The sequence below is a fragment of the Hydractinia symbiolongicarpus genome, chromosome 10 (assembly GCF_029227915.1).
Source record: "Hydractinia symbiolongicarpus strain clone_291-10 chromosome 10, HSymV2.1, whole genome shotgun sequence".
NCBI lineage: Eukaryota > Metazoa > Cnidaria > Hydrozoa > Anthoathecata > Hydractiniidae > Hydractinia > Hydractinia symbiolongicarpus.
This window is the reverse complement of record NC_079884.1, coordinates 23,449,504-23,475,584: the sequence shown is the minus strand read 5'-3', so window position 1 is coordinate 23,475,584 and position 26,081 is coordinate 23,449,504. Positions and strand designations below refer to the sequence as shown.

Genomic DNA, 26,081 nt, shown 5'->3' with positions numbered 1-26,081 from the left:
AAAAACGCGAGGAAACACAACCAAGAGGCGGAAAAAGAGCCGAGCGGAGCAGTCTTTTTTTCCACCGTACAAGAGCTGGTCGAAGCTTAGAGAAAAAATCAGACAACTTTATTCCAAGACTAGGTGCGGGAAAACGTGAATCACGTTATCAAACAAAACGAAATTTGTACAGGCAGCGAGTAGGTAAGAAGGATATGCTTGAGAGAAAAAAAAGAAAGATGGGCGATTTTGGTTCACGTCTCTTAAAGCGTTTCGAGAAAGTCAATTTCGGAGGAAGAAAAGGTGTTCAGAAAAGAAATTTACTTCACACTCAGAGAAGTTTGGACCATAATGAGTACGAAGACATGAAGTACTCTGACAAATGAGAGACTCGTGGGTCTGATTTTAAAAATAAGAGCGAGAACTTTACTTAAGTATTAACTATATTTATATATTTATTTATTTATATATTTAATTAGATGTAGTATGATGTGAATTTCTCTTCTTGTATATTTTTATTTTTCAAAAAGTATTCACAAAAAGAAAGAAAAATTAAAAAGGGGGAGAAAGAGAAAAAAAGAAATAGAATTTAATAGAAATTCCACAGAAAAATCAACAACGCCTGCTGAAAACAAACAAATTATCATCACAAATAAACTCGTTTTCAACGTGTTCTTGGATTAAAGAACTAAATATTTCGGCGTTTCGACGCCAGATTAAGCGCAAGTAAACCATGTCGAACAGCAAGGTGGAGCGCGTTAGTACAGGTAGTCCCCAGAGCTCTATGAGATTAAAACCTCGAAAGTTTATCTAGTTTATCTCAAAGAGAATGGTATATAGCATGTGGTAAATCTAGTAAAGTGCTCAAAACGATACATCATTTTAGGTGTACTATATTTTGTAAATATCTTTCCCACAATAAATAATTATTTTTTAGATTTTTGCCAAGAGTAGTTTTAAAGAATCAAGACTCAAGCATTGCACCGATATGTCAATTAACTGAATAAGCAACCATTAAAGCTTTTCCATGAGATATCCTCCCTTTTCCAACTAGTTCCTTCCTATAGTTGATTTTCATTTCTCACCGTCACCCTTGCTAATTTCACTCCCTTCCTCCTTTTTTTGCTAAAGGAATTCTAGCAAAATCCACCTTTTTTGCATTTTATTTCTTTGGCATTTGCCAGTGCTGTGGAATAGATTGGTTCTGTGACTTATGGACCCCAGCGTAGCTTGATTAACAATATTTAACAGGTAAAAAATTCATAAATGAAAAATACATTTTTGAGCTAGCTAGCTAAAATGAAAAAACTTTCTTCCAGATAGCCTAGCTAGCTGGCAAATTATTAGAATGATCTTTCACCAAAGTTAGCTATTTCCTTTAATTCCATGATTTTTTTGACTCGCGAAAGTTTCTTCCGTTAAAGTAACTCCATTAAAAATTATTATTTCTTCTAATAAGGGGCCAACACCGAAATCTTGACCATTAAATATTAGATCTGATCGCGCTCGATAGAACTTACATGGCATTCTATGTGTTTGAGAAGTGAACAAAACACAGATGCTGACTGTGTTTTGTTCACTATATAAACTGGTCCCATTTTTTAACATAAGCTTTGCATATCTCATTTCATATTTGTAGCAGTTTACAGATTATATCCTGTTTGCTCTTGGAGAAAAAAAGAATGTTTTTTTAGGGAAAACATTGAGTTTCAATAAAATTATCATAGTTTAGAATTTTGGGACTTACAAAATTGCTCTTCTTTGCACAAATTCATGTTGAGGAAGTCCACAACACTAATAATAGTTTTAGATGCTAGAGAATTTAAAATTATATATTATAAAATATGCTTCATAAGGATATCAGGCTAGGATTTCAGGATTAAAAACAATAGGCCTATTGGCAAGAATAATCACTAACCTTGTTAGAATTTTAGTATTCTTATACAAAAGGGCTTGTAGATGATTCCGTTAGGACTTTAAATGAAATTTAGCCGATAATTTGACCCTTAAAATTTTCAAGTGTCAGAGCATGAAGATTTGACGGGGAACAAAAAGTTCTAATGAGTTAGCAAAAATAATTATTATTATTAAAATTTTTTACCCAGGATAACCTCTTCAGTTCTTATTGGTACTGCTACCATCGAGGGTCCTACGAAGGGGGTCCTAGTGTATTTCAAGCCCCCATTTGAGCTACAAAAGTAGTGGAAGCACAGCAATCGCTTAACTAGACAACTGCCTAGATATCATTCCTATTCTTATGCTTAGGCCGAATAAGAAACGATAAATACACACTATTATAGTCTCTCGCATGACTCGGGTTTGAATCCAAGACCTCCCGTACTGAAAGCGAACACTCTACATACCATAAGGCTACCAATCGGTGAAACAAACTAAAGTAAATTATGTAGACAGATAAAATCGCCATAAAAGTGTAAAAATAACTTTTACAGTCGATATTGCAACAGGTCACATCAATTAATAATAGCTCCATGCATTGATTCAAGAAGGTGAGGTACTTTCTTCCACAGTATTTTCAGCAGCGTGTTACTCTCTTTCCAGTTTTTTTACACATTTTAAACATTTTGCACAATGTAAGCCTGCTAACCTGAAAATGATAAAATTCGAATCTTTCCAAAAACACAGCTTCACGTCACATGTCTACTTCTTTTTCTAATCTGGTGGAACATCATTGCTTTTTTCAATTTTGAACTTCGAGACAACAAAATTACTGCGTTAAGAAATGAATTTAAGTAAAGTAGGATGAGAGACCAATAATTTAAACGGTATAAAACCAATTTTGTTTCTATGTTATGTTTTATTAAATTTTGAAGGCTATGAACGACAAAATGTGGTGTATTACATGCAGCAGCACAGAAGAACATGATAGCTATTGTGATTGTCATTTTTGTGTTGTTATTGCTGTTCGTGTGTCGATTATTTTCCATTCTTGCCATACGCTTCCTGACGTATAGAATTAAATAAATTTGAGACGCTCCAAAAAAAAGCGTAAACAAACTTTCTGCACCAATGAAAAAAACAGCAACAATAGAAATCTCAACTGTCTTCGGAATTCCCTTTAAACTGTTTTCTGAAATACTGAGGAGCATTTTTTCCTGAATTTCTTGCATAAAAATGAGAACACCTGCTGTTACAGAAAGAGCAAGTGATACTGGAATAAAATAAGTTAGAAACGGCGTGCCATATGTCGAATGAATATGTGGATAAGTCATTAAAACGCATCGGTCTAATGATATTATGATTGTCATTGTCCAGGAGAACAAATATGGAAATATTAAGAAAAAATTAGCATACGGAAATATCGAACAAAGTGTCTCTTCGGTAAATCCTACATGAAAAAGTATGACGGCTGGCGGAGCGAGTAAACCAACACCTAGATCTGATATGGACAATACTAAGAAGTAATTGTCCACTCTTGATCGTTTGATACTTCTGAGTGCATGAATCACATTTGAGTTGATGAAAATTATTGCAAGTGCCAAAACAACATATAATGTTATCAAAATAGGATTGCTTGAATTATTGCTGGCGCCACCCGTGTTAATGCAAATTTTCTTTTCTGTAACATTTGTCAAATTATATTCGAAATCCATTTCCAAGTTATCAGTCATATACATGAGAACAAACTAGATTTTTATAGAAGGCTTTTTCTAGAGAACTATTTTAGTCCAGCTGTCAAAAAAGCAAAGAAATCAGATACAATAATATTACAAAAGGCTTCACTAATTCTAAATATGGAGTTTCTTGCAGGTGGCTTTAAGAATTAAATACTTTTTCTTAAAAGAGTAGCCCTCAACGTTGTAAAAGCAAAATGTTTTAAGCAAGAAAAACAATAAACCGAATGATGTTTAAATTTGCCGTTTTAAATAGCTAATCATATATGATAGATCACCTAACATCCGATTTACAAAAGCTTTTCCAATGTGCGTTTAATTATTTTAACCACCTGCCAGTACATTATGTTAACATTGTTTTAATTATCATATCTACTACAGTTATTCGTTAGTAACAGTGGGGAAAGTCCACCGTACTTTTAAATATTATTCCAAATATTTATACAGGATACTCATTTGTACATACATTAGATATACACTGGCATTACCTACCCAGCTTCCCTCACATGGCATGGGCCAACCAGTAGTTGTGGTAAAGGCACTTGCTAAACATGCCAGCGCTGTGATTACAAAACAAACTCCATAACCACTACGCCATTAGCCACTTAGGTAAAACAAACAACGATACTACCATACTGAAGAGAATGAAGTTCATACAACACTGCTTCATAGCTAATAAAAGGTAATAATGTAGTGAGACAATCGACTGATATATTAGCTTTGCCCACTTGAATCGGAAGCCTTTGTTAATCAATCAAAAAATAGCTAATACTCATCTCTTCCCAAGGGTCTATTGCCTAAAAACATACTTGTTCCCATAGTCTATTACATGGAGCCGTTATTACCAGGCCGCTCAGTCGTGTTAATCGTCAATTCCGGACTTGTTTTCCACTTTGTTTTTTCCATCTCAGTCATTGCGCCTCGTAAAACCTTATTTTTCTTAGACACCGGGAAATTAAACATTTACTTGAATTTTGATCTGTTTAGTGAGTTTGTAGGACTGCTGGAGATAAAATCTTGGTTATTTCTGTGGCAACAATTCGGGAATCCGCTCCAACCTCCAACCAATTACCCTTTCGACAAATATTCCTATGTCTTTGAAATACATTATTATCAGTATTGGTTGAAAATATCATAACAGGCTGTGTACCAAGAAGTGCAACAACGTTTGCATTGGTGTTTTTGTACATGAAAAAAAAGTTTATTAAATATCTTTATGCCAACCTACGACGAAAGTTTAGCATTCTTCAACATTCACCTCGAAAAAAAATCTACAAAAAAAAATTATTTTTGCGTTTGAATAAACAAAACTTACATTTTTACATTAGGTTCTGCAGTAATTAACGATCTTTTTTCCTATTATTTTCAGTTAACTGTTTTAAACTGTTATATCCAATAATATTTATTTCAATATTTTTATACAAATTTAATAGTTGGTTTCCGATTTTAATGCATTCAGCGAATGAAAATTTTATAATAGGAAACTTCATTTGATGCAAAAAAATTGTCTGTTTACAGAGCTATTCGCTTTGTGTCCGGTTTAGATTTCACCCCGATAATTTACTTGTGAGTACAGTAAAACCTCACTGAAAAAAAAAAAAATACGTGAAAGCGGGCATCTCGAAAATCCTTTGAAACAGACACTTGCTCCGGATGAATTCTTTAAGTGCGATTTCTTTGCTCACTGTTATTACGACTACTCCCTGTCTTGCACGTGGATCAACTTGCTAAGGTAGCAGAGGATATGTCACTAACGTCAGAAATGACCCTTGTCCTACTATTGTGTGTAGAGTTGAATTTGGGATTAGAACAATTTATAGGATCATATACTTTAAAATCACGGTGACTGAGGTATTAAGGTTTAAAAATTATTGATGACGTCATTAACTTATTTGTCCCGTATCGCGTAAATTATCCCAGTTTTGTAGAATTTGAGCAATCTTGAACAGCCTGTAGGAAAATCGACAGGTTCTCTGATGGTCTTCAGGTTTTTTCCAATCGTACATATTTCTGTCATCGCCACTCACGTTTCTTTGCTTGCCACATAAGCTCTCAGACCGCACTTTCAGGCCGCAACCCTATATTGATTTTTGATTTTTTTTTAAACCTTTTCACTTCAACAAATTTGATACTTTTATAATATTTGAAATTTTATTGATATTTTTAGGTATTTTTTTTAAAAAAAATATTTATTATCAAAATTTAAAATAAATTTCGCGAATGCGCATTATAATGATTTCTTGCGGAAGAAATCTGTGAATTGGAAATTACTGATAAATTTCGCAGCGAAAACTTTTTCCGCGAAAATATAGATTGTGATTATGAGGAGAACCGGGCTGCGGGGGTGTGAAAGAAAGTTGGAACTGCGTTTTGCACGGCGTTTCTTCATCGAGACAATTTTAGTAATATTGAATGATCGAGGTCAATAACAACTTGACATTCTATTGATTTTGTTTATGTTTGAATTCACATTTATCATTTCTATATTTCTTTAAGGAGTATTTGTATCCTGTTTATCAGGTAAGAACCCATTTTCTATCTTTAGCTACCCTAACGTATTCTTCTACAAGATTATCAATGTATATATATCAATATATAAAGGGTTGCGGAGCGGAAACACTATGTTCGCAACCAAAGTATTTAGCTACATCATACTCCATTATATATATGGAGGGAACTTTTATCTGTGCTTCAATGAACAGTTTAAACAAGATCTTAAAAAAGTTTCCTCCATTAAAATGCAATCTCGTCCTCAGAATTAGATAGCTAGATAGATGTGCATATTTTACATGGCTAGCCTCACAAATATCGAGGGATATACCCTGTCTATTATTTCCAGGAGGGGCCATGGCTTAGATGGAGAGTCCTAGAGTATTTAATGCTCATTTTGAGCGACGCAGACCCAATTAGGGCCCGCGCTCTACTAGACAACTCCCGGCAACATCCAACGGCCCACACAGTGTGCCATCTTCCCAATTTCCCTCACATGGCTTGGGTTAACCCGGGGCTATGGTAACATTCACTCGCCCATGTTGAATCGCCGTCAAGAGGAATCGAACCCCGGTCTCCCGCACAGAGTGCGAGAGCTATAACCACTAATCTACGGCGCCATTTAACAATTTGCATGCCCTAAAATGTTCCTATGTTGTCTAGGCATTCGATTCTCAATTTTTCAACTATCTCTACAACAGAGGAGGGTGTTACAACAAGCATATTTTCAATGTATTTTCACATCACGCACGCAGATAATTAATAATTTTTTTGTTGCAAAAAAAATAATAATAATTTACCTCTCTTTAAATAAAAGAATAAAATGTTCTCTTGATTAGCAAAATAAGTAGTTATGCAGCAAGAAATTTTCTTGTGCTGTTTCGAAAGTTATACAGCAAGAATTATTTGTTTGATGTTTTCAAAGTTATGCAGAATATATGTTGTTTCGAAAGTTATACAGCAAGTTAAGATTGTTTTGTTCAGAAATTTTCTTCTCTCACTTATAAAAAAGCAGAAAAATTATTTTAATAAAAAATTTTTTAGTGTTATTTTAATGTTTTTTTGTTCAGTCTTATATAATTTATACAAAAAATTTACACATGTGGGAACATGTGTAAATTTTTTTTACAGAATATACCGTAATGATCCCAACAAGCACCCTGGGCGCTTACTAAATTTTTGGATTTTTTGCATGTGCGCTTAATCGAGGGGGGGGGGGCATAGAAAATTCTGGGCACTTATTAATTTTTCCTAATTTTGTTCAAATTAAAGACAACGGTAATTTTCAATTCTATTTTTTTTCGGAAAAATAAAACTGTATAAAAGATGTTACAACATGAAATTTAGTCTTTCTAGGGTTCTCAATGTAAGAAAGTAAAATTATCAAATAAGCGCCCAGTTTCTCAAGGTAGTTTTCGATTAAGCACTCCCTTTAATCAGGTGGATGCTTAAAAAATACTGGGCGCTTCATCGGATCATTACGGTAGTATAGTTGGCAAAAATTATGTAAATCATATCGGAGGAGGGTGTTATGACAAACATATTCTGCAATGTTTTTTTTTTATAATTTTCCCTGTATAGTCGATTATTTATGCGATAGTCAGCAGTTTTTTAGCTAGCAAGCGTAATTCACCATCATATAATACATGATGTGTTATGATATTTATAATAAACATAACAAAGGAGGGGGTTATGACAATAACGCATATTTTGATTATTTTTTTAAGTATTTTCAAATTGGCGCCACGCTTACTTACGCAAGATACAGTTTTACAAAAATAGTTTGTTTTAAAGCAATGTATGTGAGAGCATTCGGACTGGTAATAATGTTGGTTGCTTGTGCTTGAAAATAATTATGTGTGTCTGTTCCACCTGTAAGTGCAGTTTTGACGATTTGCTTTATTCATGCTCTGTCGTCGTTCACTTCCGCATTAGTAAGTTAGAAACTGCATGGCTGGATTTCTTGTGTAAGACCTGGTTAGCAATGGCGAAGGGGCCAGGCAATAGAAATTCATGTCTACATAGTTTTTTTAACTTGGTCAGGAGTTGGTAAATTAGCTGGGATGATCAGATTGGCTATTAATAGGCTTACTCCTGGATTAAAAGGACCAGAAATTCAGAGGTCCCACTTGAGTACAGTTTTTGAATGATAGAAAAAAACATATGCACGTCAAGTTTGTAAGAGGTGTACGCACACCTAATTTTATGGCATGTTGTAGTCTGTTGCATTCGCCAACAAGATTTTACAAGAGATTTTACTCCTGTCCAAGCCTGCCAGCAGTGCATATGCAACAACAAAATTCTTAAAACTTGTTTTTCCGTTGCCTAATGTGTAGAGCTTGAAACACTAACAAAAAGATGTATAGCATGAAGTGCTTTTGACAAATGTATCCTTATACATTTGTCAAAAGCACTTCATTTTAGGGGTTTGAAAATTTTACTGACAATAGTGTACTTTTGATGAAAGGTTACAAAGATATATATTGAGGTTTGAAGGTTTTTCAATGACGTCATTAACTTGTCAATTGCACAATGGATTTGGGGACCCATGTTTGGAAAAGTTACTTAATTTCTTCCTAGGTTGTCCCTAGCCTAATTCCAAGTATTTAACCTTAAATTTATAACTACATTGTACTAGCAGTTTCTCATATTAGCCTCTTTAGCATGTGCAAAGAGAAATTAAAAATATAACAATGAAAAATAATATTTTTTTTCTAAAGCATCATAATTATTAAAAGCTCTAAAGCAAAAAATCAAACAAATTTTCTGAGTTTGGACTACATCATTAAACACATGTTTAATGTCCACTTTTATGCATCGAATGTTAATATTTATTCAATTTGTGCATTTAAACTAAAGTTAATTTTTTTAAATTTTAGTGTTTATAAATAAATATTTTTCATTAAAGAGTTTAGCTTATAAACATGAGAGCTTGCATTTCACGAAATAAACATTACGCTAATTTAGTTTTTTAATTTTTGTGCTACAAGAGATGCTTTATGTATGCTTTATTTAATTTAGATATGTCTCAAGAAAAAATAAAAATGGAAAAAATTTGGACAGCTATTGTAATAACTTGCTCTGATCAAGAATCTGCTCACGCATTCAAATTAGGTATTTATTAGTATTATTTTTAAACTTGTTTCGATTGTTTTACCAATCCTCGCTTGTATTATTGCTTGTAATTATAATGAATAAGATAATAAAGAGGCAGAAGAAAATGATATGTACTAGTTATCGCATAGTGTCGACTGCTATGTGGCATACATTAAGTAAGTTCTTCAAATTTTGCAGGAAATTATTGTACAAAACCTTTAGGTTGAAGAACAAGAGAATTATACAACTTACTGAACAAGGTATATAATTTTTTAAACAAACAAACATACATAAATCGAAAGCATCTATCAAAAATTTTGAAAAAGAAAAAAGCATTCAAATAGTTCAAAGCAAAACAGTACGTTGAAATGCAATGCATGTTAAAGGAGAAGTAACAATTTTAATTTAACGTTTCTTGTGACAATTTACACATATAGCTATAAAGTAATAATTACTTATAAGCAAATCATTTTTAATTCCTTTGGTTGACTGATTTTCGAATTTGATGATATGTAATATTTTAAGAGTTACATGCAGAAATAGTTTTACTTCCGTAAGTCTTTTTGTTGAGTGTTTCATGCTTCTTGCTTTTGGAAAATGTTTCCTTTTAATCTATCTTCTACATAAAAATATGAAGTAAGCAAACACAACATATTGATGATTTTTATGGTAAAAAATTAAAGTCCACCAATTCTCACCGTTATAAAGACTTTAGCACTCCAAATATTAAAAATTGCGTTCTGAATTTGCAATATGATGTATATCTTATTCCTTTTAATCAATAACTTTCTAAATAATTTTTTGTGGTGATGAATTTATAATATAAAAGCCTGGTAAAATAATCTCGGCTAGTGTACAAGATGTAGCAGTTTTTCTACCACAAAAACTTTTTCCATATTAACTTAATACATCAATGTCAAAACTACTAGCACTTTTGCAATCAATACTAATGCATAGCTCCATTGATATCTCAAAATAGAAATGTGATAAAATATGAAATAACCTACTGCTGCATTGTGACACACAATATGTTTAAACTTTATATGTTCTTTATATGTTTAAGATTTACAATTGTAGTTTTAGACTTGATCTTGCACTAGGTCCTCCTTTCCACCCTTCATACTTAGACTCAAACATTTGGTTTGTTAGATTGGTTTATCAGATATCTTTAAGCAAAGCAGTTTCTAACATAATAAACATTACAATATGTAGCCATACCATGTAACCTTAAAAGTCAACCTTATAATGTGGCCAAAAAATTCTTTATAAAAAATAACTTTAATATAAAGTTATTCTTTGTGGTGTGTGAATGTTGTTAAAAACGTGGTTTTTTTGTAGTTTTGATTAAATGTTTGTTTGATTTAATGTGGACATCAGGGTTACTACAGTAGCATTGATTGTCTAGTTTTTTTTGTTTTTTTTTTACCAAAAAAATGCCTTGCAAAAATTATGGCATGTGTGAAACGATTGCATCATGTGACTATAATTGTTTTTTATTTAGAAATCGAACTTCGTCAAAGGAAGCTGCTTATTCATCCTGAAACATTGATATTATGTGTTGTTGATCCTAAGCCCAACATTGGCAGTGGTGGTGCCACACTTAATGCAGTTTTGCATGTAACTGAACACATATCTGCTTTACAAGGTTATACGGTACGGTGACATGACTTTAATGCTTTATACAAATATAATTTATCATTGTCGGGGGAATTGAGATACAGCGGTTAAAATAATGTTAAAAAATTAATGATGGTAAAATCATTACTTTCGAAATTCTAACAATTATGACTAGAGGTCTGATATTCATACTTTTCTGGTGTGATGATTACATACGTGCCTGGGGTTAATAAGGGTTGTGGTTCTATTGTAAAGGAATTAACCAACAAAAGCTTATTTGAACCTAACTATGTATTAAAGTTTATATACTAAAAAAATACAAACTTTTTTTCTGTCTTTTCGCTTGTGGCAATTAATTTGTGTGTGCTGATTGGTTAAAAGTTCGTAGAAATTGTCATAGAATTTGAACATGTTCAAACTTTTGTTGTTGTTGCATGTGACTTGTTGTAACTTGTACTTTTGAGTTGTTTACACAAAAGGATTTGTCGAATATTTCAAATCGTAATGACAAGACGTACTGCCCTTGAGCTCTCATCAGATATTTATGAGCAGTCCGTCGTCTAAGCCAGCTTGTATAATCTTTATTAAAAGAGTATTTGTTGTGCCTGCTATTCGTATTTTGTTTAGTATCACACACTGATTTGCTGATTTTCACACAGTCCTAAACTTGAATGAAACCAACAATTCAGTGCATAGTGAAGGATATAGTTCCTTTTGATGCATCAAATTTTGAACATGAAATTACTACATTTGAGAATTACATAGAGTTTGAACAGTGTTTGCTTTAATAAAGTAACTTTTTTATTATTGTTATGTTTAGGTTATATCCTCAGATGTTTTGCAGAACAAGCGAATCCTTATTCTTCACATGGTAGGTAATTATTACCAAGCTGAAAAACAAGAGTTACGTGTTATCAATATGACTGTAGCAGTGTAAATATTTTTTATGTTTGATTTTGCAAATACAAGGGCTTAAGTTTTTACCCAGGTAATCAAATTTGCTATGTATAATCAACTATCTGGGACCTAAATTAACTGTATTTGCACCCTTTTGGTTCGTCACTGCCTTTTCTACGAAATATGTTTCGTCAAACAACTGCCTACTAAGTTGTATTTACTGCCTTGGTATGTAAAAACATATAACAAAAGTTAAATCTTTTACATACCGACATACAATAAGTGCTTTTGACAACATTTTAGTTGGCAAGATGACAAAACATGTACCTTAAAATAATTAAATGTCGACTTGTTTTAGGAGCACCAGGATTAGATTCAATCTTCTTAAGTAATTCGATGTATATTTAAGATAGTTCATCAGAATTTTTACATTCGCAAACCAACTTCACACGCTCTCACAAGCTCTTGTGAATCATTCAGAGAATGGAAAGAATCTTCTGTGCATGGTCGACTGATAGTTTATCAAAAAACTTAAAACCCTTATCAAAACCTAGAAACAACCTTGACAGTCTTTGTGTGATAAAGTCAAGTCTTATAGTCAAAATCTTGTGTAAAGATCATCTGCAGCCGTACCTAGAAACAACTTTGACTATATGTTTGTGGGCTAGTTAGTTTTACTGAAATTCTTGTTAAGAGGTATATGATCGCATAGCAAAAAAATGGATTTTCAGTATTCCAACACAGGAAAAAAATTTTTTTATCTATCCCTGCTTAATACAAGTTTACCTGACCAACATTAAACCGTCACTATCCCACTGTAGTTGTTTTCACAATTGATGTTGTATCCATCTCTATAATAATACAGAGCTTCCATGTGTCTGTGTGTGACTTTTGCAAAGTGGATTATATTCTTCCCAATGTTCTTTAATAAAGTCCATAAAGCATCACCTGTCAATTTGTTTTTTAAATTACCAAACTTTGACGTTAAAATAATTTTACCATCAAAGGAAATTATATTAACGTTAGTGAAATCATTACACTGCACCTAAAGCTTTGAGGTGAAATAACTTGGAAACGAGGTGGTGACGTCGAGGATTTTTCACCACGTGGGTAACTAGAAACCACCTAGAACCAATTTGGGTAAGTTTCGCAAACCTGGGTCCCTAAATCCGTTTTGGAATGGGCGGGTTGATGACGTCATCAAAAAACCTTTAAACTACAATATTTTTGTAACCATTTGTCAAAAGTATATGATCCTTTACACTTTCTTGATCAGTGTTTCAAGATCTATACGAGGAAGGCAACAGGCATATAAATTTCTAAAAAATTTTTTTTGTGTTTTCACGGGCCATTGCTGACGTCATCACAAACCTTCAAACCCTAATATCTCTGCAACTGTTTGTCAAAAGTACGGGGTCCTATACATTTTCTTGCTCAGCATTTCAAGATCTATATGGTGACAGGTTTATGAATTTTAAAAGAAAAATTTGTTGTACTTTAATTAGGTACTTTGCTGACGTCAGCAACATTTTTGAACTATTAAATCTTCTTAATCGTTCGTCAATAGCACATGATAATATATAATCATTTTTCTCATCAGCGTTTGAATCTCTGCACATTACAGGAAACAAATAAACTAAATTTCGCTAATTTTTTTTGTATATGCACTGCTGACGTCAGCAAAAATCTAAAAAAAAACTATTTTTTCCATTGTCCTTCTGCCTGAGTGGATTTCTCCACGGGCCTTATCAACTAGTACACAATAAAAAGGATAAATTTGTCATATTTCAGTTTATTTATTTTTTAAGAAAGTTGACTGTTAATACTTAAGTATAACTGCAATGATGTAGGGAGCTTGGAAATGGAGAGAAAAAAAAGCATTTAAAAGAATTTAATTATCTAGAAAGTCTGTTATTAAAATGTTTTCCTATTATTTTTCTGATAATTTTACTTATAAACAATATCAATACTCCCTCTTCTTAATCAGATTCATTTTGGGTATAAGAATTGATTATAAGAGTAGGTATTTAAACCTAATTAATGTTAATCTATGTATGATACCTAAATTTGAGACCAGGTATCAAAAACATTTAGTTCCATGTAAAATAGATCATGCACTGTTACATACTTCATGTATATGCATCACGTTTAAACTTTGCGAACAAAGTTCTGCTGCAAAAGAATCAGTCATCAATGTAAAGCTTATGACGTCTAAATTATTTTGCTGTTAATCTTTTTTCTGTTTTGCTTCTATTTTGTAGGGGACAACAACACCATATTCTGCATGCTCACCTGGCTTTTTGCCTTTACCTGCATTCATTGAAAATGTTGGTTCAATTGGATCACAATACTCCGGATTGGCTACGCAATTTGACGTGTTATTGCAAATGACAATTAACGTTGTATGTTTTTAATATGATTTTAAATTTGTATGTTTTTAAGATTATTTTAAATTTGTAGCTTGAATAAAATCATCCAGTTATAAATTGTTGACCCTGATAACCATAGGAGCTATTTAAAAGGTCTTTTATCTGGAAAAAACCTTCTTAACTGACGTTGAGCAGCATGTCACACAAATGAGTAAAAAAATCAGTTTTTTTCAGTATAGTAAGGTTTCACCTGATTTATTTACTTCTTTTGTCTAAATTTTGGGTTTTTTTAATAAAACTTCTTCCAAAAATCAATCCTTTATGTCATTTTTTGTTTCACAGTCTGTGAAGTGTGGTTTAAACCATTGTTGCCTTGTTATTGTCTCATTTTGGTCATCATTTTCACTTAGAAAAGCATACTGTATTTTATTATTCCTGCCAGAGGATTATTATTTCAATCCGTAAGGTAAGGATGGGTTTTCTAAAGAAGCAAAAAGACAGCTTTTTAGTGCATTTAAAGAGCCTACTGTACTTACACTGCCATGGGACTTGGGTATTGGAGAATCTATTTTTTAAGACAAGATTATTGAAAAGCGAAAGTAATAGATCAAATATGGCAATTTAATTTTACATTAATTTGCGGCTACACTTAAATGCTAAATTACTCGGCCCATTCTTGTAACAGGCATCGCTTTCACATTTTTCTTCAATACTAATTAATTTTATCAGTCTTTCTTTTTTTTTTTTAGCTGGCTAAAGACTCACCTTATGGATTTTGGGTTTGTAGTTGTGATCGTCTGATTACAATTTCATCTGACACAAGTAAATAGTAGTACCAAAATTTTTCTTTGTGAAACTTTAAACAAGACATAGTAATCAATGGTAACAATAAAATTACACAAAAGTATAAGTCAGTTTCTGAATGTTGTGTTCTCATTGTAAAATAGCTTCTGTTCATCAAAGAATTGTCCTTTTTTACAGAACGTCTTTTTTACTGATGGTCTGTAGCCACACATAGTTACTTAAAAAAGTTTGACGTAGAAAAATATTAAAGGATCCTGTATAGGTTTAGACAGAAATAAGCCTAGGCTGTCTTGTTTATTATTTCTTCAAGACATCATGTCTAGTTTTAAATGCTTAAGTCCACTGGGATAAATAGTTATTATCAGCGCCAACAGCGACAAGATATGGCTATACTATAAAACCATGTAACCACACTGAATTACATTCAAGCAATTTAAAAAAGATTAAGCAAAGTAAATTAACCAAAACATAATATCTTTTCAAAAATGTATTTTTTTGTATACATATACAAATAGCTATGCTTTCTTTCTCTTTAAGTTAGTTTATTGCTAAAAAAAACTTTAAAACTTTATGAAACAAGCTCCTGTTATCTCTGTTCTATTTATTGCAAACCAAGTTGCAGATCCCGAGTTATTGGGTCATTGGAAAACGGCCTGGGATGAGGAAATGAGTGTCATTTTGGCAAAAAAATATATGTTAATCAATTTACATTTATAGTATCTATGCATTGATAAAGTTCGAATGCACATCCCTCAACAGGTCTATAATTATTGATGACAGAAAAAGTTCAAAATTTGCTATTGCTTAAATATGACATCATAATTTATGCAGCATAATGAAATCTGAATTTTTTTAAATGTAAATATCTTAAGAATGGAAAAAGATCTTTTTAAAAAAATTAAAAAACTTGTTACCCAACTTTTTAAGCTCTAAAATATAAGTCCAACATCATTTTATACCTCGGATTCCCTTTAACTTCCCCTTTTTATTCAGAAAAAATATTCAAACTAAAAAAATAATTATGTCATGTTTACTGTTTTGATATTACTTCCCGTGCAATTCAACACAGACAAGGTGGTTCAGTGTTTTTCGTTTTTGTAAATATAACAAAATGAAAAAAGTCAAAACAATTTTTATCCCCTAACTTAAAATCGTTTGAAATCATCTAATTAGGCATTCCACATCATGTAATATGCGCTATTTTCTGGTAAATAAAGTGAAAAGTCTGACAGTGCTCTGATGTTCTGACCTATAATCATAAAAGTTTTCCCTTATCTCTGCTGTATGAAAATGTTTTAAATGTTTACTATGCAAGTAGTCCAAATCAGTGCAATGTTGGGAAATATGGTTGTTTTTTAATCTTGTAGATTTTTAAACAACTAGAGAGGAACCCGCTGAAAAAGGAAAAAGGGTTGCTTTTAATTCATAGAATACTAATTTTTTATAATTTTTATGGAAATACGAGTTTTGTTGTATTTGAGGATTTCTGACAATATGTATCTCAGGCCTATCAATAATTTGCCGTAAATGATAAGAAAGAGAACATTGATTTCCATGTGAGATGAATTGATATTGCTCAGCTAGAAAAACTTTTTTTAGAATTGGGGGAGCAATGGCTCAGCTAGTTTCTCATTTTTCAGAATTGGGCGAGCCTTTGCGTGAGCAGGAGCAATTGTTCCCCCCTTATTGATAGGCCTGGTATGTAGTTTTTGCTCACAAAGAACAAAATTCTTTTATACCTCGGTTAACCTTCATCATCCTAAGATTTGTTTTTTATTCTGACAATCTAAGCCCTCTGTACCCGAGAATAAACCAGAATGTAAAAACGTTCTTCCAAATTTTGATATGGTTTCTACACAGATCATAACTTAAAATTTTTAAATAAAATAAATAAATGAATGAATGAATGTTTACTGACCTGCTAAGTTTACTAGCTAATATTTGATTAATCTTAATTAGCAGGTATTTTTCATATTTTTAAATTATAGAAGTTGATTGGTCTACAGAGGAATCTGCAGTGTACTTATTTGGAGTACCGGTTGAAATTCCATTTGCTGCAAATCAACATGGCGTTATCAAGATTGGTGAGAAGGTCTGACCACAATGAATATCTTTTGAGTTTAACACTTTTTGTTTAATGTTAGTGGAATAGCATGGCAAAAATTGCTGAGCATTGGGCTTAACTTACATTAACAGAATTAACCTCAAGGTTGCATGTGTGCAATTGTCATCTGGGACACTGTTCTAAAATATGCTTAGGTTTGTGGAGAGTTGCTGAGAGTTTTTTAGACTATTAGAAAATGTTGTTTTTATTGTTGATAAAATTTACTTTTTCAGTTTTTCTTGTGTTGCTATTTTTTTTCTAAGTTGTGTAGATAGATAGATGTGCATATTTTACATGGCTAGCCTGATTAATATCGAGGGATATACCCTATCTATTATTTCCAGGAGGGGCCATGGCTTAGATGGAGAGTCCTAGAGTATTTAATGCTCATTTTGAGCTATGCAGAACCAGTTAGGGCCCGCGCTCTACTAGACAACTCCTGGCAACATCCAACGGCCCACACATGGAGCCATCTCCCCAATTTCCCTCACATGGCTTGGGTTAACCCGGGGCTATGGTAACATTCTCTTGCCCATGTTGAATCGCCGTCAAGAGGAATCGAACCCTGGTCTCCTGCACAGAGTATGAGAGCTATAACCACTAATCCACGGCGCCACTGTGTAGGCTATAATATGTTAAAAAATCAAAGTTTTTTTATTCAATTGATAAAAATATAGACATTTATGTGATTTTACCTCTTGTAGAATGCAGTTGAAGATATCATCTACAAGGGTTCTGCAGAAACAATTTCTCATTGTAAATTAGAAGATGGAAACGTCCCAGCTGTAAGAAATTTTTAGAAATCTAAAAATCTAAAGCATAGCCGATCAGGCAGCATTAAGATTTATTGTAAGCCCCTGTCAATGATATCGAGCTAATATTGATTCTGAAGGCGTGATTTGATATCTCTGATCCATAAAAAGCAAAATTCAGTATAAGCCAATGAAAAGTTTTTGCAATTTTGCTCTGTTCACAAAATTTTATAGAATTGCTGTAAAATATTTTTTGCAAATATGCTTTTTCCATAACTAAGAAAAGTTGTACCTTTTAAAAGAAAACAGATAAGGACGATTAGAATTAAAGGTTTATCATCTCATAAACACAATAGTTTAATAGGCAACGTTTTGCAAGATCCTTCTACCATCATTGGGCAAAGTGAAATGATGTTAAATGATCAAAATTAATAAGAATTAACTAATCAGAAAACTTGTTAGTTTCCGTTAATTACGGTTATAAATATTATTCAGAGTATTTCTTCCACGGGGCTGGCGACCATATTTTGGAAAGTTGATACAAGATGCTGTATGCTATTTGTCACATTCTACACTTTTCATTGTTTTTTCTCCTCTTTAGGTTTCTGGTCTAGTCTTCTTTAAAACAAATGTAGCGGATGCCTTGTTGAACATCAGTGTATCTCCACCATTAGATATTTGTACGTATCTTGGCCTGGATGCTGGATCACGACCATCTCAATTTGTAAGCAATTTTTGATTACATGTTTCTGTTCTGATGCTATTAGCTATTTTAAATTACCAAAAAAAAAACAGAGCAAAAAGTTCTGCATTGTATCTCACCTCTGCATGGTTTGAATTACTATTTGCATTATGCTATTTAAAAGGTAAAATACTGTTCTGGTTTTTTTTCAAACTGAAGTGCTGTTTTTAAGTACACTGGACTGTATTTATATGGCAACAAAATAATCATCTCAAAAAGGTTCAACTGAAAAAATGGAGAAGTTCAGCAAACTGCCAAACATCTGTTGTGTAAAAAAATGGAAAGTAATGGTACCTTCTTAAAAGAAACCAGAAAAGATAAAGTGAACCAGAGCTAACTACTATTCGAATAAGCTATCTTCAGTTTTTTTTCTTTTCGAAACTCTTTAATATTTTGTCTGTATAAGTGTTTATACTATCGATTTAAGTTGTTTTTTTAAAACATTGGCTTATTGTTTATACTGTCATCTTCATCCTAAAAAAGTTAGTTCATCTTAGTATAGATGTGACTAATCAAGAAGCCGTTTCTGCTAACCATCTTTTAACATCTAATTTCACAAATACCATATTTGATTTTTTGCTGATTCGATTGTCACTCAAATTACAGATTCAAACCCTGTGATGTGTATGTATTTTGATGCTCCTATTTGTTTCTGTTTTTTTTTTCAGCGACCACTTGCTTCAGATGTAGAGCATGTGTACCGAGACAAGTCAGACATAGTGGTATGTCGATTAACTAGTTTGTTATTTTATCGTTTTCCCCTAAAATTATTTTTTTTTAATTGAAAATTTTTAAATGATATTGATGTGTTCATACCTAATGTCATTATCTAAATTATATTCTGATAATTTGGTAATGGTTTGGATTATTCAATCTGAAGCAACATATGATTATTTACTTCTATAACCTCTTTTTTAAATGTCATCAACCAATATTGTAGAGATAATAATTAATAAACAAATAACATTAGATTTTTATGAGAAGTTAAATTTTGTTCAATAAACCTGTAATAAAACTCTACATTTAGATCTTCTTTCATTTTCTAAATACTGTACCAGTTAGAAACATTTTTTTGTCTCACATGTCCTTGGTTTCCATTTGTACTACTGTGATAAAATTAATGTTTTAGCTTTCATTGTTCTTTGACGTTCTACTATGTATGGCTTCAAACATTGAAAAGAAAGATTACGTAGGAGGAGAGCGAAGTGGTGTTTATGGAACTGTACATTTTCCTGACATGGATAGAATTGATGCTAGTTTAAGAGTGAATGCAAGACAAGTATTGTGGGAAACTCTAAGTGGAATATCAATGAAAGCTGGTAACTATACAAATAATGCATTTGTTTACTTGAAAGGTGGTGGTGCATTATTAACTCTACGAAGTTGTGGCAAAACGTTGTTTTTAGTAAATAAAAGTTTTGTTATATATGCTTCTTTGTATGCTCTGTTAGTTGTGAATACTCTAATGCCATGTGCGAAGCATGGTTCTAACAGGGTTCTAAGTGGTTTGTTTAAATAAATGATTGTAGCTTCACCTATAATTTAAAAGTACTTTGTAATAAATTGATTGTTGTAAATATTTGTTTCTAGAGTTGTTGCACAACAGCGAATTTCATTATCTCTCTCATGATCCTAGCCGCATTCACCAACTGCTTCTAAACTGTCCATATAAAGATCCATTGGAGACATCATTTGCGTCAATAAAATTTCGCAAAAGAGCATCATCGCTTTCTCTGGTAACGATATTTTTTGCTTTTACTAGACAGGTAGTTTCTTCCCTAACTCTTTAGAAGAATGGCATTCCCTTAATAGATAAAACTAGTCAGTGGTCCAGGGAAAAATTCACGGGTTTGCTAGTCCATTTTTTACCGCATTGTGCACATCTCGCTACTGGCGGCATGATTTTGCATGACAAACAGGCGTATACAGGTATTATAATATAGATGTGTGGAGATTTACTACTGGAAAGAGTGTTCTGGGAATAAATTCACATTTATTTTTATCAAAGTAAAATCACTTTAATAAAGTGCTTCACATTTTTAGACAGAAGATATTAAAAATGAAAAGAACATAGTGGCTGTCAATACTATGGTTAAGGGTGCAACTGTTGGTGATAACTGTGTCTTACTGCATTCATATATTGAGGTAATGAAGTTCTGGTATATTTATAATATAATGATAATAGTATAAGAAAGATGAAAATTAAAATTTGCTTTTTTTACTATAAGGTAATATTTTGTGGGTTACAAATGGACGCTTGTTTGCAGATAAAAAAGCTTTTTGTTTCACTTTTAAAAGTCAATGTTTGTAAAAATGGGGCAGTAGGAGTATCTTTTGATAGTAAAAAAAAATCCCTTTATTTTGAGAAAAGTTGTTATACCACCTGAGAAAAAAGACGAACCAAATTTTAAGGTTAAGGATTTTATTAATGGCGGAGATATGGCCAATTTAATAATATTAAAAATTAGATGTCAGGTAGAAATTTGTGTTTTTTAAAATTTTATTTGTGTACAGTCACACAAGTTTGTTTTTAATTTTTGTTAGTATGTGGCGTGTACTATTGAATGACCGAAAATTGTTTTATATGTTAGGGTATCTAGTGGTCCGACTAAACCAATTTACTTTGCTTGCCTTTTTTATGGAGCAATCCAACAAAGCGAGTCAAAATTTGCATATTTTTACTTTTTCCTGTTCTGTAAAGCACTATTGCACCCACTGTTTTTTTCAAACAAATTTTTTTTATTATTCCGAAGATAGTAATTTGAATTATAACTGATTTTGGGCCCTTAACTGCTTTCCATTTAGATACAATGGCTCTAAAAGTATAAGGCTTTAAAGTTTTGCGTTTTTAGCAGCTTAGACACTTTAATTTTTACTTCAATGTTTTCATATTTTTTAAACGTCTAACATCTAGCTTTCATAAAATATGTCTGCATTGTAATTGTCCTCAACAGGAAAATTAACATTTCAACCTCTTTCCTTTATAAATGTTTTTAAGTGCAATTTCAATGATAATCTCTATTCTTTGTTGAACCTCGGGGAAGCTTTTGGCTTGTTAGTATTGTGTCCTAAAGCAGCTTCAGCTATTTTTCCAGTTAAACATTAGAAAAATTGTGTTGATCTGTGTTATCACGAGAAAACAAAATTGTCTCAATTGTGATTGGTTAAGATGAAGGACTCAGGTGTATTATATTTTACACGTTAATTATGAAACAGGAGTCTGTATATCAAGTAAAAGTGTCTTTATATAACTACATACAGTCTTGCATACAACCTTTGACTATATGGCGTCAACATTTTTTAACCGCGATAATATGGAAGGTTCTGCGATTTAGCTGAAAAAGTTTTCTTTGATAAAGCACTTGCGGGTTTCTAACCTGATTCATTTTTATTTTCTACTTAAACTTAACTAAAATTTCATTCTGTTCTTTTTGCCCAATTTCCTTAATGAATTATTAATTAACAGTATTTTTTTCATTTCTTATAATTAACCCTTCGGAAAATACTATGTATATAATTTATATCATCATTTTGTTTGACAGTTATGTTACTTTTATGACATTAATTTTGAGAAGAAGGTATAGCGGCTATAATGAATTGATTATAATGTTAATAACATAAACTTTTGCATTGGATATGGCATATCTTAAGGCTAGATTACTGAAAATTAACGACATATTGAAAACTTCCTAAAGTTTCTGTAATACTTTACAAGGACCGTTTACATGGTTGATTGCGTTAGACAAGTATTTTTAATATTTGGATGTTAATCTTCAGGGTGATGTTAATATTGGCAGCAATTCCTTGATAGTTAACATCCAACCAAGTGATTTAGAGGTATGTAGAGTCTTCTATCCATAGATGGTATCTCTCTACATTTCAACCCTAATTCCATCAGTTTTATTTTAGCCCCTGCAAAATAAAATCTATCTACCAGATGACATAGTATTTGAATCTCTACATTTGAAAATGGAAAGCGAAACTGGCACAGTTAACACTCGCATCCTGTTAATGTTTGGCATACATGATCGTCTTCAGGTAGTGTTTACAGTATGAAATAAAATGTGCAATTACTGAAGCTGCTAATTAAAAACTATTGTTTGCGGTTTCTACTTTTCGTAGAGATTTACCCTTAAAGCTAATTTTTTCTAACAAACCAATGTTATGAATATTATTTATATTTCATTATGTTTTTTTATTATTTCTAGAAACCTTTTTCAATGCCAGAGAGCACAGTATTTAATGTACCATGGGAAACCTTTTTCGCTCGAACTACTATTCAGCCTGCAGAACTATGGTCACCAGAGTTAGTATGTGTCTAAGTTTGTTTTCATACAGTCCTACAATTTATTCTTCTAATGTGTATTTACATTTTTAGAAAGCACTTAAAACAATTGTATCTTTTGTAGAACATGTATTTGTTCTGTAATTCAGATGATTCTTAATGCAAGAATTTTTTACTTTAAAAAAAAGTTGCATAATCGAAATTTTTGGTCTTTTCCTGTTTAAAATAAACCTGCTCTCCTGTTGTTTCAACCAGCAGATGTATACTGCACTTCTTATTAAATTCTAGGCAGAATTACAATAGGTATTGAAAAACTACACTCTGCAAATTTTTGCAGAGCCTTTTTTCAAAATAAACTGAACTTTCCAGCTTATTATCCTTTGCATTCACTATAATATTATCTTATATATTTCCTGTTGTTTATATTTGTAGCCTCTATCAAAGAGATGTTTTTTGAATGCGCGATTATTTCCAGTCTACCACCCAAGAGATAAAGTTAATGTTCTTCATTTTCTCTGGATGCATGGTTCATATAAAGACAAAATGTTTCCTAGCATGTAAGTTTTAAAGAAAAAAAATTGTAAAAAGTATTATGAAAGCCCATTAGACCTGTCTGCTTTACCTAGCCCTAATGGGCTAGGTAAAGCAGTCGATCGAAATTTTGATATGCTTCAGCTGTGAAGTACGCGAGCTGCAAAATAAATTTGTTTTGATGCTCCACTTATAAAGACGTACACGAGCGACGAGCAGCAAAATAAAATTGTTTCGCTGCTCCACTTATGAAGGCATAACACGAGAAACAAAACAAATTTAATATTTGTCACGGGTATTACAAATTGTATAATAAAAAAGTTGTGTATGATCCTTCAAACATTATTTTTTTGTGATATTATTGCGTTGCGTATTACCTTAAAACTAATATATGGTCACTTTTTAAATAAAATGTTTAACATAAATTCTCTATTTAACACTTCTTTTTAACGGGCCTTAATGAATGAATAAATGCCCAATCTCTTGTAAACTTGAACTCTAATAAACATTCCCATTGTGCAGTATTGCAGATAATGTAGGATTAATTAGTAAATATTTTTGATCATCATTTTCTCATTTTCTTAAGTTGGCGATCTTGTTGGCGTTTGTCTCTCCTGGAAATATTGGATTTGACAAATCCTGAGGAAGAATTTGCATGGAGAAGGTTAGTAAATGGAAATATAAAACAGAAAGTCGTTGCAGTTTCACAGATTTTAAATTTTCACTGCAGTTTGAAACAGAGAAAGAATCCTATAAGTAATTTGAATTAAAAGTTAGACTTGTGTATAAATATTAATGCTTTCATATTGGCATCATGTTTTGTCTGTATTTTATTCACTACGTCAGTTTTTGTTAAAAACGAATCAGTTTACATTTTAAGACTGTGAGTTAGAAAGTTAGCTATTAAAAATTATCTACATGCCTGTTTTGATCCTTTTGTTGAACAAGAGCATTTAACATTTTTCGATCCATTATGTAAGTTATCAGAGAGTGAAAATTCACTTCATTGACTTTCAGATTACTTGTAAATACTTTTGTGTATTATTTTCCCGCAATCATTTCCTCCTTCTGACTGATCACTTCATTTGCTAAATTTGTTTTTGTGGGGATCTATTTTTTTGAATTGATTATCAAAATGATTTTTTTTAATCAAAAACAATTCTATGTAACTTAAATTTAATTTTTTAATCAATCAAACTTTAGATAAGCAAGAAACTTATTATTGATGTAAACATGAAATTTGTTTTTAACAAGGTTGATTTCGTAATTCACGCATAAAGTTATTTCTACTTCTGTTTATTTCTGTGAAATTTGCAAACATTTCTGACATTATTGATTTACTGTTCTATGCATTTTCATTATTTTCTCCCAGACAATTATTTTTTAACATTGGTCAAAGAAAAGTTGAAAAGTCACTTCACAACAGAAAAGATAATTGTTTCATGCCGTTCTTTCAAACCTGTATTATGGATGGATATTTTGAAGATTTGCTAACTGTGCTAGACAATAGTAAGAAATTATTGAGAATCTGGGTTGGAAAAATTAGACATGCTAACTGTAGCTTTGCCATTGTCTTAAAGACCTTTTATCAAATGGTTTTACAATGACATAAGCTCATTTTGTTAGTTAGAGTTTTTTGAGTATCATAAGCTGCTACTAAAACTGTGTTAAATTCTTTTGATTTTAGTTATCATGAGAAACTCGAATCACCCTGCCATTATTTCTCGTACGTTTGCATGCATTGCTGATGTGTTGGGTGCAAAGGCAAACGGGCAAGGTGGATTAAGAAGTGGTCCAGCTGCGAACTATTCTTGGAAGAAAGGTCTGGATATGATCAGGGTATGAAGAGATTTTAAATACTGTTTTTAGTTTGTAGGAGACGAATGTCTATCAGAGAAGAAATTTATTTCACAACAAAATAACATTTGAAACTAACTAATCAATAAAATCTGTGTAACGATATTTTTCGATAATAGAATGAAAGGATACAGGATGCTGTCCAATTTATGGCAAATCAAAGGAAGTTGTGGTTTATAAGGTGAGTAATGTAAGTTTATACTCATGGGAATACGAATAAATGCAACAGAATCTTGCATGAAATCAGGGTTTTAATATATAATGTTTCATTCGCAAGCAGAAACTGCTATACTTATCTTTTAGTGCTGATTTACTAGTACGTGCTGCAAGACATTATGAAGGTGCGTTTCAAATTCAAGTTCGCAAGGCTGTTGCAACAGCAAGACAGGTAGGAAAATCATTTAAGAGCACGTATAATTTATGTCGTACACTGTTTTTTTTTGTAAAATTAATTTTTAAGTTTTTCTTTTGTTCCCTTCCAGTTTATAAAACTAACCAGAGGCGAGCCTGTGGCATTAAACACGTGGGTTACTGCAGAAGCACCAGGTTAGGAAACGTTTTTTTTTTATTGAATAGCGCATAATGCACAGAACACGTATAAATATGCAGCACATAGCACAAACTTTTTTAAAGTAAAGTATATGCAAATGAATATCGCTATGATATGATATAGTATGTATATATATATATATAAATATCTAATTGCCTAAAATTTTACCTAAAACTTGGACACTGCAAGGAAGTATGTTTGTAAACTCTTGTTTGGAATTTTTTATTAATAACTGAGTGATTGAGTAGTGAGTGTAACATGCTTGACCAAAGCTCTTCGATTCTCAATGAGAAAATAAAATTTAGTGTACTTCAGAAAACGTGTCAAAGATTGTTTTTTAACTCCACAATTCTACTCTGTAAAAAAAATTAGCATA

The 26,081-nt window shown here is 32.0% G+C and overlaps 1 protein-coding gene across 4 annotated transcripts in view; it reads left to right on the top strand.

The window, feature by feature from the left end:
* Positions 1-26,081, top strand: part of LOC130662471 (L-fucose kinase-like) — a 46,645-nt gene that overhangs the window by 11,779 nt on the left and 8,785 nt on the right. For 3 of the 4 annotated variants that reach the window (XR_008989024.1, XM_057461350.1, XM_057461349.1), the window contains exons 1-23: positions 5,921-6,131; positions 9,123-9,215; positions 10,699-10,850; positions 11,635-11,685; positions 13,973-14,113; positions 14,830-14,902; positions 16,873-16,976; positions 17,693-17,773; positions 18,342-18,464; positions 19,151-19,204; positions 19,612-19,801; positions 20,073-20,218; positions 20,526-20,627; positions 22,260-22,319; positions 22,392-22,520; positions 22,691-22,792; positions 23,200-23,324; positions 23,885-23,962; positions 24,671-24,807; positions 24,986-25,137; positions 25,275-25,336; positions 25,459-25,543; positions 25,638-25,701. Coding sequence is in view for 3 of the 4 variants with exons in the window: in XM_057461350.1 (XP_057317333.1) it covers positions 9,125-9,215; positions 10,699-10,850; positions 11,635-11,685; positions 13,973-14,113; positions 14,830-14,902; positions 16,873-16,976; positions 17,693-17,773; positions 18,342-18,464; positions 19,151-19,204; positions 19,612-19,801; positions 20,073-20,218; positions 20,526-20,627; positions 22,260-22,319; positions 22,392-22,520; positions 22,691-22,792; positions 23,200-23,324; positions 23,885-23,962; positions 24,671-24,807; positions 24,986-25,137; positions 25,275-25,336; positions 25,459-25,543; positions 25,638-25,701 (2,302 nt within the window). In the remaining variant the exon portion in view is untranslated. Of the gene's footprint in view, positions 1-5,920; positions 6,132-9,122; positions 9,216-10,698; positions 10,851-11,634; positions 11,686-13,972; positions 14,114-14,829; positions 14,903-16,872; positions 16,977-17,692; positions 17,774-18,341; positions 18,465-19,150; positions 19,205-19,611; positions 19,802-20,072; positions 20,219-20,525; positions 20,628-22,259; positions 22,320-22,391; positions 22,521-22,690; positions 22,793-23,199; positions 23,325-23,884; positions 23,963-24,670; positions 24,808-24,985; positions 25,138-25,274; positions 25,337-25,458; positions 25,544-25,637; positions 25,702-26,081 lie in introns of those variants that run through there. The other variant, XM_057461351.1, reaches the window with a different exon arrangement.